General features: G+C 47.1%; 1 protein-coding gene across 1 annotated transcript in view; it reads right to left on the minus strand.

Moving 5' to 3' along the window:
- Window positions 1-17,848, minus strand: part of MOCOS (molybdenum cofactor sulfurase) — a gene marked incomplete at its 5' end in the record, with an annotated part of 43,363 nt that overhangs the window by 4,462 nt on the left and 21,053 nt on the right. Inside the window, 6 exons of the mRNA XM_014540587.1 lie at window positions 677-815; window positions 3,177-3,282; window positions 8,638-8,762; window positions 11,142-11,220; window positions 14,713-14,875; window positions 17,369-17,585. Of these exons, the coding sequence (XP_014396073.1) occupies window positions 677-815; window positions 3,177-3,282; window positions 8,638-8,762; window positions 11,142-11,220; window positions 14,713-14,875; window positions 17,369-17,585 (829 nt within the window). The remainder of the gene's footprint in view (window positions 1-676; window positions 816-3,176; window positions 3,283-8,637; window positions 8,763-11,141; window positions 11,221-14,712; window positions 14,876-17,368; window positions 17,586-17,848) is intronic.

Here is a 17,848-nt window from a genome sequence, read left to right on the forward strand (position 1 = left end):
GAGACCTCCATCACCTGCAGGGGGCACATTCTCTCTCACGCTGGTGGGGAGTAGGGGTGGGTTGCTGGAAGCCAATTCTAGCATGTCATAATTTCAAGAGTTTCATCAAAAGGTTGATGGAACTTGGGGACTCAATAAGGGCTGAGTCATATATGTTGTCACCTATTGGGAATGGCTGAAAAGGGATGATTGCTTGGCTGCCAGACAGCTCAGGGCATCTTAATCTACATATTATTGCCTCCTACTGGCCAAACACCTGAACAGCCATAGGCTAATTCCCCCCAATCTGACAATAGATTTCGCATACAAAACCCTGACCCTTTGAAGTGTGTATCTCCACCTCCCCTCAGGACAATTTGTGTTAATAAAAAGCATGGTGTCCTGAGACAGGAGATCTTAGTTCCTTTTAGCTAAGCTCCTCTGACCCCCAAATGCCTTTCAAAATTATGCTTCGTCTCTGGACTCTTTAAGTTACACACACAGCCTTTCTCCAGATTGCTGAACCCTTCTAGATGCTGGAACAAGAACCTGGCATGGGTCGTTCCAAGGAGCGGTGCAGAACGCAGATGTCACACACCCTCCTGCTGAGGAGTTCCCACCTGCCACCATCCTGGCCTCGGATTCGATCTCCATTCGCAGCCCTTAAGGAAGGATGACAGAACTTCCCAGAACTCACCTGGAAATGCAAGGAACCGATTGAAATCTCCTCCCATTTCTCTTCTTCAAAAGCGCTTGCTCCACTGGTAATAATATTGGCACGGAAACGTGAGATGAGCTCTCTCATTGGGAATAATTCCTCCCTTCCGCTCTCATCACTGTTGAAGACAGGCCAAAAAGGGAGAGGGGTGGGGGGTGGATAATTACATCGTTGTAACAATTCAGTGTTTCCACCACTCAAAACCTGACTCATGGAATGTGCTCTGGCCTGAGGCCTGGATGGCCAGAATACGCTTTTACCATGAGGCCAAGCGGCACCGACATGTTAGATTTCAGTGGTCTCCCTCGGGATATGGTTCCACATCGGGAGAGGCCCACAGGATGTGGAGCAAAGGGTGAGTAGATCTTTGTGTAAGACGTGGCGGATTTTGGAAACCAGGTGAACAGAGGTTGAGTAAATGAACTGAGAAGACACCAGTTCTGCAAGGTGAGTCAGGATACGGCATTGAAAGAGTGTCCAGCTTACTTACCAAGACATCACACTCTTGGGGAATATTAAAACATCATAAAGCAACGCGGTTGATATTTATTTCCTAATTTCCATTCTGTTTGCAATTTAACTAGCATATGCTATTTTTCTAATTCTTGTGTAAAGGTTTTGTTTACTGCCAGGAGGTCCTGTAAAATGGCTCTCTGCACCTCCCTGCACATACACACACACACACACACACACACACACACACACACACACACCAGAGAGAAAGCACTATCTATGCTGGAAGTCTGGATACTGTTGACCTTCAGTGGGGTTGGCTAAGGGGTAGAGGGAGCTTTCTGAGGTACTAGAAATGTTCTCTACTTGACCTGGGGTGGTTATATGGAAGGTCCATCAGTAAAGTTCACTGAGCTGTGGACTTAGGATTTTGCACTTTGTTGTACTCAACAAAAGTATTTTTTAAATTAAGTTGGGAGAAATCCTTGAGTATGTTGGGAGTTTTCCCTGGAGTCAGGATTGAAAGGCTCTGGGGGAGGAAGAGGTCCACAGCTGTGTCCCAGTCCCCTTCCAACAGTGAGTGGAGGGCGGAATGTCGGGAGCAGGATGGCTAAGTCTAGCTTTGCCTCTAACCAAACAACTCCCACGACCTGTGAGGACCACAGTTTTCTCATCCAAAATGAGAGGGTTAGCACTTGCCAATCCTAAAACCCTTTGATTATGGATTTGCCCTCCTGGTTATAAACCTTCCTTCTGTGCTTTATAAAAGGGAAAGTGTTATGTCCAAAAACTGTCCTGTCAACATGTACATGGCAGCGGCCAGCAAATCTGAAAATAGAGCAGAGATACACCAACCAAGGCCCCAGGGACCGTCCCAGGTATTAGCCCTGGGACTATTTCTCTTACCTTTGCTCACCCGTCCCACCCATCCCCGTGCACGAAACCAACTGGTTGGAAACGTGGTTCCCTCCTGGTAGGAACCAGGGTTGCAGCAAGCCTGTCTCACCTCCTATCTTTCTATACCAAGAGCCCCGGGAAACCGCAGACCCACTTCCTCCAGCGCTCTGGGTACCTGGAGAGGAGGGTCACTCAGTGCAGCTAAAACTCAGTGAACACCAAGTACCAGCCGTGCCACACGTCTGCTCCCATGAGGGTAAGGTAGGCCATGGCAAGGGAACAGCGTTGTATGATTTTGCCAATGACTATACTTCAAACAGCCTAGCTTTGTCACATTTATTACTCTGTACTTGTATATTTCTGCACACAGTGTGCACACAGATGCACAGGGGCATGTGGCACGTGAGAGGCTCAAGTGCTGGAGCACCGGCTCAGGTGCTGACAGGCGTGTGCACACCTCTCTCTGTCCTGGGGACTAGGAATGAGCAGTCCAGCTCTCTCATAACAGTGATTTCCCCCCTAATGGTCTGATGACCTTGGACAGCAATTTCTTCTAAACAACGAGGGGGGTTGGACCAACCAAGACCCCTTGTAGAGCTGCTGACCTCTCACTACTGCCAGGGCCCTTGGGAGAGAGAGCACTAGGCGGGAGTGGACAGGCAGGGGTGCCGGATCTGTCTGGTGGTACCAAAAGTCACATCTACAATCACAACTGTAAACACTTTCTAACCACTCTTCTTTTCCCTCATGAGGACTGCGGAAGTAGAGCAAGGCTCTTCGGGGACAGAAGACAGTGGGAGGGTGGGCAATGAAATTAGAACAAGTTGGTAGAAATTCCATTATAGCAAATGTTAAGAAATGGAATGACTAAAAAATGAGAATTGGGGTTCTCTACTAAGCATCTTGAGGGCATCAAGAAGGACATCGGAAGACAAAAGAGAACCCTCAGAAAGATTAATGGGGACTTCCCTAAAGGGCCTTGTGATTTCTCTGGTCTCATGAAGAGTCTGGACTCCAGGACTCCAGGAACTCTCTCCCTAGGTAGGTGCCAGGCTACATGCAGGGTAAGTAGTTACACCTCTATGTTATTCCCGAGGTAAATAGCAAATAGTAAAAGGGTCTTTCTTACCTGGCGTTTAATTGCTGCTGAAGTTCCAAAACACTGGATCTGTTTATCAGCAGATACTGGGCCTCATTCACCAGAGAAAGAGTGGCTGGTGTTCCAGCAGACTGCCCTGGAGGGGATGGAGTGGGTATTTAAAAGAAGAGACCTGGAAACAACCCAGGAGTTCACGGGTAGACGACTGGGTAAAGAAGATGTGGTCCATGTATATACAATGGAATATGATTCAGCCATAAAAAGAAGGAAATCTTGCCATTTGTGATGCATGGGTGGACCTAGCGGGCATCATGTTAAGTGAAATAAGTCAGACTGAGAAAGACAAATACCATATGATCTCACTTATATGTGGAATCTAAAGAACAAAAGCTAAAACCATCTCCCAGATACAAGAAAACAAATTGGTGGTTGCCCGAGGCAAAGGGTGGAGGTAAGCAAAATTTGTGAGGGGGTAAGGGGGGTCAAAAGAGACAAACGTTCAGTTATAAAATAAATCCTGGGCCCTGACCGGTTTGACTCAGTGGATAGAGCGTCGGCCTGCAGACTGAAAGGTCCCGGGTTCGATTCCGGCCAAGGGCATGTACCTTGGTTGCGGGCACATCCCCGGTGGGGGGTGTGCAGGAGGCAGCTGATCGATGTTTCTAGCTCTCTATCCCTCTCCCTTCCTCTCTGTAAAAAAATCAATAAAAATATATTTTAAAAATAAATAAATAAATAAATAAATCCTGGGATGTAATGTATAGCATGGTGACTAGAGTTAATAATACTGTATTGCATATTTGAAGTTGCTAGAAGAGTAAATCTTTAAAATTCTCATTACAAGAAAAAACATTTTGTAACTGGTTGTGGTGATGGACGTTAACTAGGCTTATTGTGGTGATAACTTCACAATATATGGAGATATTGAATCCATTATGTTGTACACCTGAAACTAATATGTTATATGTCAATTATACCTCAATAAAAAAAATTTTAATGAAATTAAACTTTAAATGTTTTAAAGTAAAATAAAAGAAGAGCTGCTTTTTTGGACTGCAAATGAATCATGCTCCATTGACCATCATGTTTTAAAAATAGAGACTATCTCTACAAGTGAAAAAGTGGTGCCCTTGAAATAGTACAACCTGTCTTAAATTGTCTCAAACCTTTCAAAAAAAATGAGCTCGTAGAATACTCCACTACTTATCTGAAAAGTAACAATAATAAAATGCTGCAGTGAAACTGCCAGCACAGACTTGGAGGCGACATTCAGAGGAGGAGGGATGGGCAGCAGGTGGAGCAGGGCTGGCCCGGGACAGCAGGGCAGCAGGCCTCCATGAGTCCACGGGCCCAAGAAGCTCTCCTGAATTAGGGGAAAGCTGGTTTTTGCCCTTGGGAAAGTGTGAAATAATTGACTTCAGAAATAAATAATACATGTTTAAAACTACTGAAAGGGAAAATAAAAGAGTGAAAGAAAGTATGAAATGTGCCCAGCACTGCTGGAGCCTGTGGCCCAGCTCTCACCTCCCATATGGGGCACGCCATCGCTGTCTTTATCCAAGATGTGGATGGAAAGGGTTGGCTGGGCCAAAGCCTAGTGAGGTCCCTGCAAACAGGGTCTGAGGACCCCAGAATACACGAGAAAGGATCCTTGTACAGAATCACCTTCCAGACCCTCCACTCCCAAATGCCCTCTTTGCTACAAAGGCTCTGTCAGAGAAGGGGGCGCACGCCAGCCCCTCCACAAAAGGCCTTTCTCCCCCTTCACAGAGGGAAGGCTCACCTCTCCTGGGCACCCTCCCCTGGGGGCTGACAGTCTCCAAGGCGGAAAACAAAAGCCCTTTCAAATCCCTGGGGTCTGTGCTGAGATAAGGAAACTTCTCTAAAGCCTGGGTGAATGATCGGTCTGTAGGTCAGATGGGCTCCCATTCTTTGCTCTCCACAAAGCTGTCACACCTGATTAAGTTGTCAAGTGACATGACTAAAGTCATCTTAATGTGAGATCCCTGTGTCTCAGGAAAAGGTTTAAGTGACAGCGGGTCAACCAACCGCCTTTCATCCCCAGCTCTTTATTCACTCAGATAAGGCTTTTCAGAAGAGAACCAAGGCTGAGCACCAGCTATGCTGGTCATAGGTGGCAGTTACTCATTAATATGGGAATTAATGGCGGGGAGCCCAGCCATCTCATTAAGAGATTTGTTTTCAACAGTGTTTTCACTGTCTTTTGAAATTTATAATATGTAGTTGTTGCTTTGATCAACTGTATACTAGTAAAAACTGTGATAAGTCAACCTATAAGAAATTTCCTAACACTTGGACTCTTATGATCACAGTAAACTCTACAAATGTTTATACATTCCAATTTATATAGGATCTTGGTTTTAGATAAATATGATAGGGTGATCAAGGAAAGATTTTCAAGCATAAAATATGTAACACTGAGATAAAACCCCATTTTAAAAAGTAGAATGGAAATATAAGTTGAAGAAGAAAAAGGAAAGATATAAAATTTCTGACCATTAAAAGACAGTTTGTGTGTGTGTGTGTGTGTGTGTGTGTGTGTGTGTGTGTGTGAGTGTGTGTGTGTAGTGAATATTCATGGAATCAAATCACTACGGTATTGAGATTCCACTCGCTAATGTTTAAAAGGATGATCTATGAGTTTTCATTTAAATGACCACATTTATAATTTGCTAGAAATAGCCTAGACCTCTACACCCTGGCCCAGGCAGCTGACTCCTCAGCCCTGTGAGAGCCCAGCAGGGTGGGGGAAAAGGAAGTCCAGAAGGTGGGGCTGCTGCTTTCCCCCAGGCTGACTCCAAGGAGGGGAGTGCTCCGCCCAAGAAAGATGACATCTGTGGTGTGGGAGCGGGACTCAGCACAGGGATCCTGGCGGCTGTCCCTTCAGCTCTCTCCCCAGAGCCACAAACACCAGTCTCTCCTCACAGGACTGTAGTCTGCTCCGCACTCCCTCTGCCAGAGCCCAGGGTGAGTTGCTGCGACCAAGATTTTGAGTGCTGGCTCTTTAAGAGGGCACCTGTGTCTCTAGCAGACTCTGTCTTTCCTTAGAGAACAGAATCCCAGCTGCTTTTCACAGCCAGATGTCACATGGTGCCTCTTCCTGGTGCTGGGGCTCTGGGCTAAGGAGCCCAACATGTGGTTGAGACCCCAGGCTTCTCAGGGGAACCTCTGCAGCTGAACATCCCTCCGGAATCTCAGCCACCAGCCCTGGTGCTCACGGGGCCAGCCCTTATGTCTCCACCCTTCCTACCAGTCTCCTTGTGGCTGCTTCTGTAAATCCTTGGTTATAAGACTTCTGTTCAGCTAGTCTTCAGTTGGTTATCCAGGGTGATTGTTTTATAATTTAGTTGTAATTCCAGTTTGGTCCTGGGAGGGGGTGAGTGTACCTTCCACCTATTCTGCAGCCAGCTTGGGTTCTTCTTTTAACTTGTTTTTAACATTTAGATGACAATGTAAAAATGTAGGAGGAGGTAATGTAGCTTTAAAACAATTCTTCTAAGGTGTACCAATGCAAATATGTTTGAAGACCTGAGACCTGGACCATCAGAGATCTCACCTCCATAAATGGCATCCTTGAAGTGGAAATAGTCACAAGCTGGCACTCCCTGGTCCTGTCCAGTGCAGGAGACAGAGTTCTCCCTGTGCCCACCTTTGCCTCAGCCAGGTCCCATGTTCCACTAGGACAGTCATAGCCATCTCCTGCCTATCCCCTTCCCTCCTCTCCCTCTCAGATGCCGCTCCCCATACCTTGCCAGGAGTGTCCTTCTAATACACACAGCATCACAAAACCCCAGAGCTTCGAATTCTTCAGTGAGTTCCCCCAACCACAAGCTAGCGCTTCCCGACTCCTCAGCTGCACATTCATCCCTTCAGCCCAGCTCTGCCCCATTTATCCCTGAGCCACATCCAACCTTCCTAAACCCTTCTCTGAGCCCATGAAACTCCACGCCCTGCCATGCTGCTCCCAGGTAACCTTCCTGCCTTTCTCTGCCTAGAAAACGCCTACTCTCCTGCTAAGATGCAGCTCCAAACTCACCTCTTCCCTGAAGCCCTCCATGACTCAGTGCAGGTGAGTCACAGACCTTTACTGTAGTGTCGCCTCTAAACTGAAGGCCCACGTCCATTGCTTAATAATCTCAGTCAGCCTCCTGAGGACCCGGCTAGGCCCCAGGTAAACAGGAAGCGTTATGAATAACTGGAACGTATTAAATAAGATCATGTATAAGGGGAGCACAGGTCCTGATGAATCCTACTCCTGTGTGTCTCTACTCATGAAAATGCCCATTTCTCTCCCATTTAATCATGACTCTGAGCTAATCCAGGCCCAGGCACCACCAGCTCACCTCCTCAAAAAATGAGTGTAAGTCTATCCCCCTTCTCCATCACATAGCAACTCAAATTCTTGAATAGCTCATGACATGAAAAACTGTCAGAAGTTGTAAAGATCTAAGTAGATTACATCCTTTGGTTCTTCTCTCCATCATTCATTTTCGGGGATTTATAGGTTCACCTGTGCAGGTCCCAAGACCCCAGTCTTGGTCCCCATATGATCAAAATGCTATTTGGGTTTACAAGCCAGTCTCTCTGAGAGCTAATCACTAGGGCAGGTCATCCCTGCACAAACCGGAAATGCAGCAATGACCCATGTCTTCCTTCATCTAGTATTTACTGAGCAACTACTATTTGCCAGGTGCTGTTCTAAGCATGGGGGATGCAACACTGAACAAAGCAGACAAAAGTCCCCGCCCTCACAGCGCTTATGGTCTAGTAGAGGGAAGGCCGGACATGCACAGCATAGCAGTCAAATGCATGGCCTAGAGGAGGTGAACAGTGCCACAGAGAAAAATAAAACAGCGAAGGGAGCTGGGGAAGTTCAGGAGAGGACTTTGGAGAGAAGTCAGGCAAGGCTCCCTGAGAAGACAGAATTAAACAGACGCCTGAAAATGGTCTGTTCCTCCTCTATGGTACTGTGAACGCGAAAAGTACTTTGCTCTCTGCTGTCTCACTTCACCCTAATAGCAGCTTTCAGCAGGAAAACTGTCAAACGTGTTCAAGACTAAGTAGCTGAGGTCAACAGAAGTTGAGGCATCAAGGATTTGCCAAGGCCTCCCACCATTTGGAGACGGAGCCAAGACTAGAAACTCAGGTCTCCTTAGGACCTCGCAAGTTACCAATGTTTTCATCTAACAAAACGGAAGTGTGCTTCTCAATACACGTGGCTGAGGCAGAGGGCTGAGCAGAGGCGAAGCCGTGGTCTGGGAGCCCACCCCGGCCTCTCAGGGTTCTCAGGAGGCCACGCCTGGGTCCTGCTGACCTGGGGCTCGGGGACCTTTCTGAAGAAGGCGGCCGGGCCACCCCACTTTCTGTACGTGAGCAAGCTGCCCTGTGACTCCGCGTCACGGGCTGACCTGGACGCATGCAAAGGCACCCCCGGGTTCCTGTGCCCTGAGAACAATCCCAAATGCCATACCTTTGCCATGGCTCTTCTTCGCGTTTCTCTGAAAGTCCGAGCTTTGTTTGATCAAATGACACGGACGGCCCAGAAACCTTGACAACCAGCTTGAAATTTTTTCTCCACAATCATGAGTATTTACCCTGACCAAAAAAAAAAAAAAAGGAATGGTGAATGTTGTATTGTATTATTTAATAACAACCTAAATGGCAAAGAGTAATATAATATTTTATAATAATCATTGAGCCCCGGCCAGAAGGAAGCCTAGAGTGGCAGGCGTGCTTAGGAAGCTGCAGGGAGATTCCCAAGGCACAGCAAGACCTGAGACCCGGGCTTGTGCAAAGCTTTAAGATCAGATAAAAAGGTTTAGAAGTTCCTCTTGAAACACCTTCTTTAAATTATAGCCACTGAGAAAACAACCTTGGAATCTGGGACTTTCCAGAGCATTATCTTGCTCTAAGAAGCCCTTGTACCCAGACATGTGTCTTGGTCTTTCACTATGGGCCTGACTACAGTCTTTCCTCTCGCAGCCAGACCTCATGGACTGACATGTTTGGTTTGTGAAAGAACATCACTGTGCCTATAAATCACCAATGTAAGTACATTTATTGATCTGTTGTTGTTTTTCAAACTCCGCAACCTTCTAGAATTTTTAAATAGAATTCCGAATTTAAAATTTTTTTAATCTGTACATCACCAGAATTAATAAGGGAAAAATTGCTAATATCTTACCCTGGGATTATAAGACCGCTATTATTGAAAACCTATCTTATCCTTAATTTTTACTCAGAAAAATAGTTGCCTTTCTTTTCTAGAAAGGGAAGAGGAGGAAACCTCGCTTTGTAGCACATTCGCACTAATTCCGTTTTCATTCTATTAAGTCCTCTCAGTTCCTAGCTTAGCCTCTCCTACCTGAAAGCTTTATTCACCAGAAAAATGGCCTCCCTCTCAGATGCAGCTAAATGACAGTTCAACCAGGGATGAGCTGGGGATGCAACTGCAGGTGCTCCTCAATGGCTCTATTTCTCTCTCTGAGATTTACAGTGGTGACGGGCAAAAATGCTCACCCGAGACTCGGAGCCCTCACGTGTGTGTTCCCGTGAACATTTGCTGGCACAAGCGCAGTGGAAGGATGCCCACTGTGCTCGTTCTCGGCTCCAGGATGGCCCAGTGCCCCTCACGCTGAGTCATGCCCAGCAGGATCCTCACACTACACCTGCATACCTTTCCTGAGGTGCAGCCCTTCATCACCCAGTGAGACCCAGGGGCCCTAAAAATGTGAACCCAATTTAGATACAACTTTATTATTTCACGTATCATTTCATGATTTACATGGTGAGGCAGTGCAGAAGTAAATGCAGTCAATGCCATACTGTGCAGTATCGACTGAGCACAAACACCCACTAATGAGCTGATTGTGTCAACTAATCGGCAATTAGCAATTTAAAAGTGCTCTACATATAAATCCTAGTGCACTGTTATCGTTAACTGTTTTAGTATTGGGGTGTAAATTGGTTGGGGTATCAGATGGGCTGGGTAAGTTTCCACAATGAGAAAATTTGCTCCTGCACATGTTTTGGGGCCCAGATTAGACTTAGTCAATATATTCAATAAATAGATTTATAAACATTCACAATCAAAAATAAAATAGAAATGCTATTATTGCATTCCATCTCATTATCCACATTTCCTAGAATTTAGCCAATGATTTATCATCAGTAACTCAGATTAGGCAATAATCCACAACTATATGAAATATAATTTATGGGTTATCACCTGAAAACTATACAACCTGAGGGATGTGACATCCCCTTACCCTCTGGCTCCACATCCAATCCATCCACTGGTTCAGGTGGGTCTACCTCCGGGATATATATCCGACACCCGCCTGGTTTCCCCCTGACCCTTCCTCTTGTCTCAGCTGGCCTCCTCACTCGCACCCTCACCAGCTTCCAACTATTCAACACCCATAAGCCAGTCTTTTCAAAAGAGGAATCAGGTCCCTACCCTCACCTCTCTACAGCAGCCACCCCACCCCAGCCCCTCCATGCCTCCCCTGAACGGTTCCTCGGTTCCTCACTCACCCTGCCTCCCCCACAGCCTGTTCCAGGCTCTGCAGGAAGCAGCACAGACTGAGCCCCGCTCTCCCCAGTGGGCATTTTAGCAGGAGGGACAAAAGGTAAAGGTTGGGTAACAGTCAATGCTGAGGAGAAGAATGCAGCCGGGCAGCAGCGAGGGAGGCTGGTTCTGTGGGAGGCCGGTGCCCCTCTGAGAAAGGGGCTTTTCAGCGGAGACCAGGTGGCAGTGAGACTGATGGAGGTGAGGGAGCAAGCCCCTTGGAGGTATAAAGAGGGGAAGAGCATTCCAAGCAGAGGAAACAGGAGTGCAAAGCCCTGAGAGGGAGCCAGGGTGGTGAGTGGAGTGCACCATGGGAGCAGCAGTGGCAGTGGGTGGGATGGAGGACTCAGCAGAGGCCTCGTCACCTGCAGGTGGACCTGAGATTTCCCCTGCTGCAGTCTCACCTGTCCGCACAGACCTTGCTTTGGCAAATCTGAACCCATTCACCGTTTTCCTCAAGAGGCACCTCTATAGGCTCCATTCCTGATGAGCAAAGGTTAGAGACAAATGTGTTACCAAGCAAAAAGAACAACTATGTTAGTTGAAGTCCATTATTATGAAATTTACAAGAATCTTAATAACCCTGGAAACTGGTTGAATCAAATAAGTGTCTGGGTCTTGGAAATCTTCTAACAGATTCTCTTCAGCATGATCAGTGCCCAACAGCTGTGCATTGAGCGTATTTAGCAGGGGATCCTGCAGTGGGCAGCCACATTCAGAGTCCCAGAAACACTGTAAATTCCTTTGAAAGTTTTCTCTACCTCTGGATGACTCCACATCCCAAGGTCATTGTTCTCTAAGCTACCTAAAATTCTTTAGAAATAGACAGGCAGGCGTGAAGGCTCATTCTACAAAGATATCAGCATAGAGTGTCAACTCTCGGTAGCCCCTAAGAGTCAGCATCAAATTAGATTCCTGCACCAATCATCATGATTTCAAAGAGTCTGTTATGTCAATGGGGTTGAGAAGCTATTTTTTAATTGTTATAGATACATCATACATATAAAGGAGTATATAACACCTGTATGTAACAGGTTAAAGAATAATATTAATTAACACTGATGTATACACTACTCAGAGAGTAGAAAGTGAAATATTCCACTCAAATCTTTCTGTGTATTATTATCCTGGATATCTGAACTTGAACAAGAAAAATACAATAAAAGAAGGTAATATATCAATCTCACTAATAAAAATAGGTATAAAAATACTAAAAAAAAATCAGCAATCCAAATGTATCAACAAATCATTGCCAAGTAGTTTTTTCTCTCCCCCAAGAATGCAAGAATACTTCAGTACTGGACAGTCTGCTAATGTAAGACATCACACTCCTAGAATATAGGAGAAAAATATAACCAACAGATGCAGAAAAACCATTCAATAAGAAATGACTATTAGTCATGACAAAACTTTTGGCTAAATAAGAAAAGAACTACTTAACCCAGTAAATCAAATCAGTGAGCATCATTTTTATTTTTGAGACCTTAGAACTATTCTATTCAAATCAGTAATAAAGAAGGATATCTTCCATCACTGTTACAACATTATACAAGAAGGCCTAGCCAAGAAGTAAGATTTTTTTAAAAAAGAAAAAAAAGCCTACCGGCAATGGCTCAGTGGTTGAGCATTGATCTATGAACCAGGAGGTCATGGTTCAATTCCCGGTCAGGGCACATGCCCAGGTTGTGGGCTCTATCCCCAGTGTGGGGAGTGCAGGACCCAGCTAATCAATGATTCTCTCTCATCATTGATATTTCTCTCTCTCTCTCTCCCTCCCTCCCTCTCTGAAATCAATAAAAATATGTCGTTAGAGCCAAAGGTGGGAAAATGGGTTCCTTTTCACCATGCAGCTGTCAGAGTGGCCTATAGACCCACGTGAGAGGAGGATAAGGCTTTTCCTCCACCAAATATTGAAATGATCCAAAAGTGAAATGATGCCTAGAAGAGACAACAGAAAGCTTGTTCCTTTTGTGTTGTGGGAATTTTCTGGGGAAAGGTAAAGACCTGAGGGTCCAATCAGAAACTAAAGAGGCATAACTTCTGGAATTACGTGATGTGCTTTTCACTTATATTCCTTTCATATCCTTCAGTCATCATAATACAGGGTGGGTAAAAGTAGGCTTATAATTGTTTGTATGGAAAAAGACAGGCAAGATATGATTATTACAACAGCTTTATTAACTCAAAAGAATGTCACAGTGGCACCGTGCACTTAGGTACAATCTCATAAATGCTCAATTGCCTGCCTGCATTCTTTACACGTCCTTGCAGTCTTTGGAAATCAGTAAAGAAACCCGAATTTCAGTGACCTGCTTGGGTCAGCCCCACTGCCCCTTGAGGTGGTTGAAGTCAAACCTACTTTTGTCTCTACCCTCCTCCACCCCGCCTCTGTATGCACTGCATGTTTTCATTCTTTCTGCTGGCTTTTATTATAGACTAGAGGCCTGTTGCATGAAGAGATTCGTGCAATAGGCCTTCCCTTCCTCTGGCTGCCGGCACCAGTTTTCCTCCGGCACCCAGAACCCAGGCCTTCGCTCCGGCCGGAGCCGTCTTAAGTCTTCGCTGCTCTGGCCGGAGCCACCTTCAAGCCCTCGCTGCTCTGGCCGGAGCCGCCTTCAGTCTTCGCTCCGCCGCTTTGCGCCTACATATGCAAATTAACCGCCATCTTTGTTAGGTTAATTTGCATAGTCTCCTAATTGGCTGGTGAGCATAGCAAAGGGACGGTCAATTTACATGTTTGTCTATTATTAGGTAAGACTAGTAGCATACATAAAATTACAGACCAGCTCTATCCAGTGGAACTTTCTGTGATATTAGAATATACATTCTCTGCAGGATCAGGCCTAAACCGTCAGTCGGACATCCCCTGAATGGAACTTTCTGTGATGTTAGAATATTCATTCTCTGCAGGATCAGGCCTATACCGTCAGTCGGACATCCCCTGAGGTGTCCGGGATTGCAAGAGGGTGCAGGCCGGGCTGAGGGACCTCCCCCCTATCCTGTGCATGAATTTCATGCACCAGGCCTCTAGTTTATATATAAAAGACAATATTATATTACATAAATTCTCCTGAACTGAATATATGGCAGTACAATCAAAATATAATTACAAATATATAATTGCAAAATACATGTGCTGTTCAACACTGTAACCACTAGCCACATGCAGCAATTTAAATTAATCAAAATTAAATAAAATTTATAATTCAGTTCTCTTGTCCGGCTGGTCCCATTTCAAGTGTTCAGTAGCCACATGTGACTGGTGGCTACCAAAAGGACAATATAGAGAATGAATATTCCACCATCACAGAAAGTTCCACTGGACAGAGCTGGTCTGTAATTTTATGTATGCTACTCGTCTATAATAAAAGCCAGCAGAGAGAATGAAAGCATGCAGTGCATACGGGGGCGGGGTGGAGGAGGGTAGAGACAAAAGTAGGTTTGACTTCAACCACCTCAAGGGGCAGTGGGGCTGACCCAAGCAGGTCACTGAAATTCGGGTTTCTTTACTGATTTCCAAAGACTGCAAGGACGTGTAAAGAATGCAGGCAGGCAATTGAGCATTTATGAGATTGTACCTAAGTGCACGGTGCCACTGTGACATTCTTTTGAGTTAATAAAGCTGTTGTAATAATCATATCTTGCCTGTCTTTTTCCATACAAACAATTATAAGCCTACTTTTACCCACCCTGTATTATGATGACTGAAGGATATGAAAGGAATATAAGTGAAAAGCACATCACGTAATTCCAGAAGTTATGCCTCTTTAGTTTCTGATTGGACCCTCAGGTCTTTACCTTTCCCCAGAAAATTCCCACAACACAAAAGGAACAAGCTTTCTGTTGTCTCTTCTAGGCATCATTTCACTTTTGGATCATTTCAATATTTGGTGGAGGAAAAGCCTTATCCTCCTCTCACGTGGGTCTATAGGCCACTCTGACAGCTGCATGGTGAAAAGGAACCCATTTTCCCACCTTTGGCTCTAACGACCATGATCCTCTGCTGCAGGTCAATGCGGGGCTGGACCAGGCACAGCCGCGGCTCCTGCTTCTGACTCAGGCAAATGCCGTTGTGGTTCACAACCATCCAGCTCCGGTCATACAGCAGCCCTTGGTGTCCCACAGGCCACTGCGTCACCTAAACAAAAAGGGAAGCACATTATAGGTCAGAGCTCCTCAGCAATGGCCTTCACATTATTGGGCAGTGGCTGCGCCCATACAGCTGGACTTCAGGGATTCAGCACATGCTCCTGAAGGAAGAATGAGGAGGAAGAAAGTCAAACCAGAGGACAATGCAAAGGACCCAGACACCTTCCACTCACCCTACACACCCACCCTTCTCCATCTCAATCCGTTTCTTCAGTAGGTGAGGCATGTGCGCGGTACCGCACCCAAATCCCTCCTCACCACCCCCCACTCTTTCTCTCCGTTCCTCCAGTGGACCAGGCTCTTTCTCACCTCAGGGTCTCCTCACATGCTGTTCTCTCTGCCTGGAATGCTCTTCCCCCTCTCTCTGTATGCCTGACTCCCAGGTCTCAGGTTAAATGTCCCCTCTTCAGGAAGCCTTTCCTGCCACCTCCAAATATAATCTAAGTGCCCCACTGCAGTGAACTAAATGTCTGTGTCCCCCCAGAATTCATATTAAGAGTCTAACTCCCGATGTGAAGTTGTTGGGAGGAGGAGCCTTTAAGAGGTGACTCAGTCACAAGGGTGGAGCTCTCATGAATGGGATTAGTGCCCTTTTCAAAGAGGCCCAGAGAGTTCCCTCACCCCATGTTAGGACACAGCAGGAAGGCAGCTGTCTGTGAACCAGGAAGTGGGTGCTCACCGGGCACTAAATCTGCCTGTGCCTACACGTTGGTTGTCCAGCCTCCAGACTGTGAGGAATAATGTCTGTTGTTCATTAGCCACCCAGCTGGCAGGTTTGCTCTAGCCGCCTGAATATACTAAGTCGCCCACCCACCAGGATTCTCTCTGGCATCCCCACCTTCGCCGTCTTGGCCTTCATCAGCAGTGTCATTCCATTCACTTGGTGATGTTTGGTCTCTGTCTATGTCCCTTCTGAGACAGTGCCCCTCCCCGCCCCACCACCAGGGAAGGAACCATTTCCATTTTGCTCATCACTGTCCACCAGGCTCTGGCCCACAGCCTGGCAGGTAGCAGGTGTTCAGTGTGTCGTTTTTGAAGGAGCAGAGGGATGGAAGACCTTGAGCAATGTACGAAACCCTACTGAGACTCAGTGTCCTCATCTGTAAAATGGAATAGTAATTGCTGCCCGTGCTGCTGTGCGATGTAGCTGTCCCACGGAACAGGACCCATCTCTGAAGACAGTCCTGTCCGCAAGGGCACCTGGAGTCCCCACCTGCCTCCGTTTTGAAGTGGAGGTGAACTTGCTTGTTTATGGCTCAGCCTGGAGGGCAGGCTTTTGTGGGACACCCCGAAAAGCAGGTGACAAACAGCCCTGACCCCCAATTGTCTGACCAAGAGCCAGAGAGCCTATCACCCAAGAGACTTGGGATTCTGGGATCTGGACCTGGGACTTGGAGACACATAGATGACAAAGGCAGCCTCACTTTGGCCACAGCCGGGGGAAGGGCGGGAGGGCAATGCCAAGGCAGGCACTCCTGTCTCCCAGCTCAGGTGACCCCAGGCCAGCTGCTTTTAAGACAGAGCATAGTTCATGTCCACGGGAGGGCTGAGGGGAACAAGTTACACAAGGAGTCACAGACCTGGGTTCAAATCCCTGCTCTGCCCTGTCAGACCTGGGTAAAGCGCTTCACCTCAGTGGCCTTCGGGCTCCATCTCTACAAAATGGGGATGATATTACCATGCACCTCATATTATTGTTTTAAGAATCAAATGAAACAAGGCACATAAAATGCCACATTAGGGAGGCAGCCCATGCATTCGCTGAAAGCTGTATCCATAATTATTAACAGTAAGCAGGTGGGCCCTAGCCGGTTTGGCTCAGTGGATAGAGCATCCGCCTGCGGACTGAAGGGTCCCAGTTTGATTCCGGTCAAGGGCACATGCCCGGGTTGTGGGCTCGATCCCCAGTAGGGGGTGTGCAGGAAGCAGCCAATCGATGATTCTCTCTCATCATTGATGTTTCTCTCTTTGTATCCATAATTATTAACAGTAAGCAGGTGGGCCCTGGCCGGTTTGGCTCAGTGGATAGAGCATCCTCCTGCAGACTGAAGGGTCCCAGTTCGATTCCGGTCAAGGGCACATGCCCGGGTTGTGGGCTCGATCCCCAGTAGGGGGTGTGCAGGAAGCAGCCAATCGATGATTCTCTCTCATCATTGATGTTTCTCTCTCTCTCCCTATCCTTTCCTCCCTGAAACCAATAAAGAAATATATTATAAAAGTTAAAAAAAATAAAACCAGTAAGCAGGCATTCACCACTCAGGGTCCCCTCAAGGGTCCCCGCAGGCAGAGCCCTGTTCAAAGGTCAGCCCAAACCAAGAAAGGCTGACAGAATGGCTCTTCAGACATCACAACACTCTGACCTTGAGTGGGATTTTCTGCATTTTTTTTTCACATTCTGTACTTTTTTCTTCACTTTGCCCAAAAAACCCCCACATTATAAACAAAAAAACAAGCACTCCCAGTTCTGCCATTAAACCCTTACCTCAAACGCAGCACAGGATTTGATGGGGTAGAGGAAAAGGTTGGTGATGACATGTGGCCCAAGGCCCCCACCCGGGGCTGCTGCCGCTTTCTCTGGAGGGGCCTGCAGGGTCCCGGTGGCCTCCGGCAGAGGCGGGTGCAAACACACAGCACCCACAGCAGGGGGCCAGTCATTCCCGGCCCTGGAGGCTGTGGGGGTGTCTTCCCGAGGAGAGGGACTAGGTCTGTGCCCAGTGGTGGGCACGGTGGCGGGCACGGTGGTGGGCACAGTGGCGAGCACAGTGGTGAGCACAGTGATGGGCATGGTGGCGGGCACGGTGGTGAGCATGGTGGTGGGCACAGTGGCAGGCATGGTGGTGGGCACAGTGGCGGGCACGGTGGTGAGCACAGTGGTGGGCATAGTGGCGGGCACAGTGGTGGGCACAGTGGTGGGCACGGTGGCAGGCACGGTGGTGGGCACAGTGGTGGGCACAGTGGCGGG

The sequence above is a fragment of the Myotis brandtii genome, unplaced genomic scaffold (genome assembly GCF_000412655.1).
Source record: "Myotis brandtii unplaced genomic scaffold, ASM41265v1 scaffold248, whole genome shotgun sequence".
NCBI lineage: Eukaryota > Metazoa > Chordata > Mammalia > Chiroptera > Vespertilionidae > Myotis > Myotis brandtii.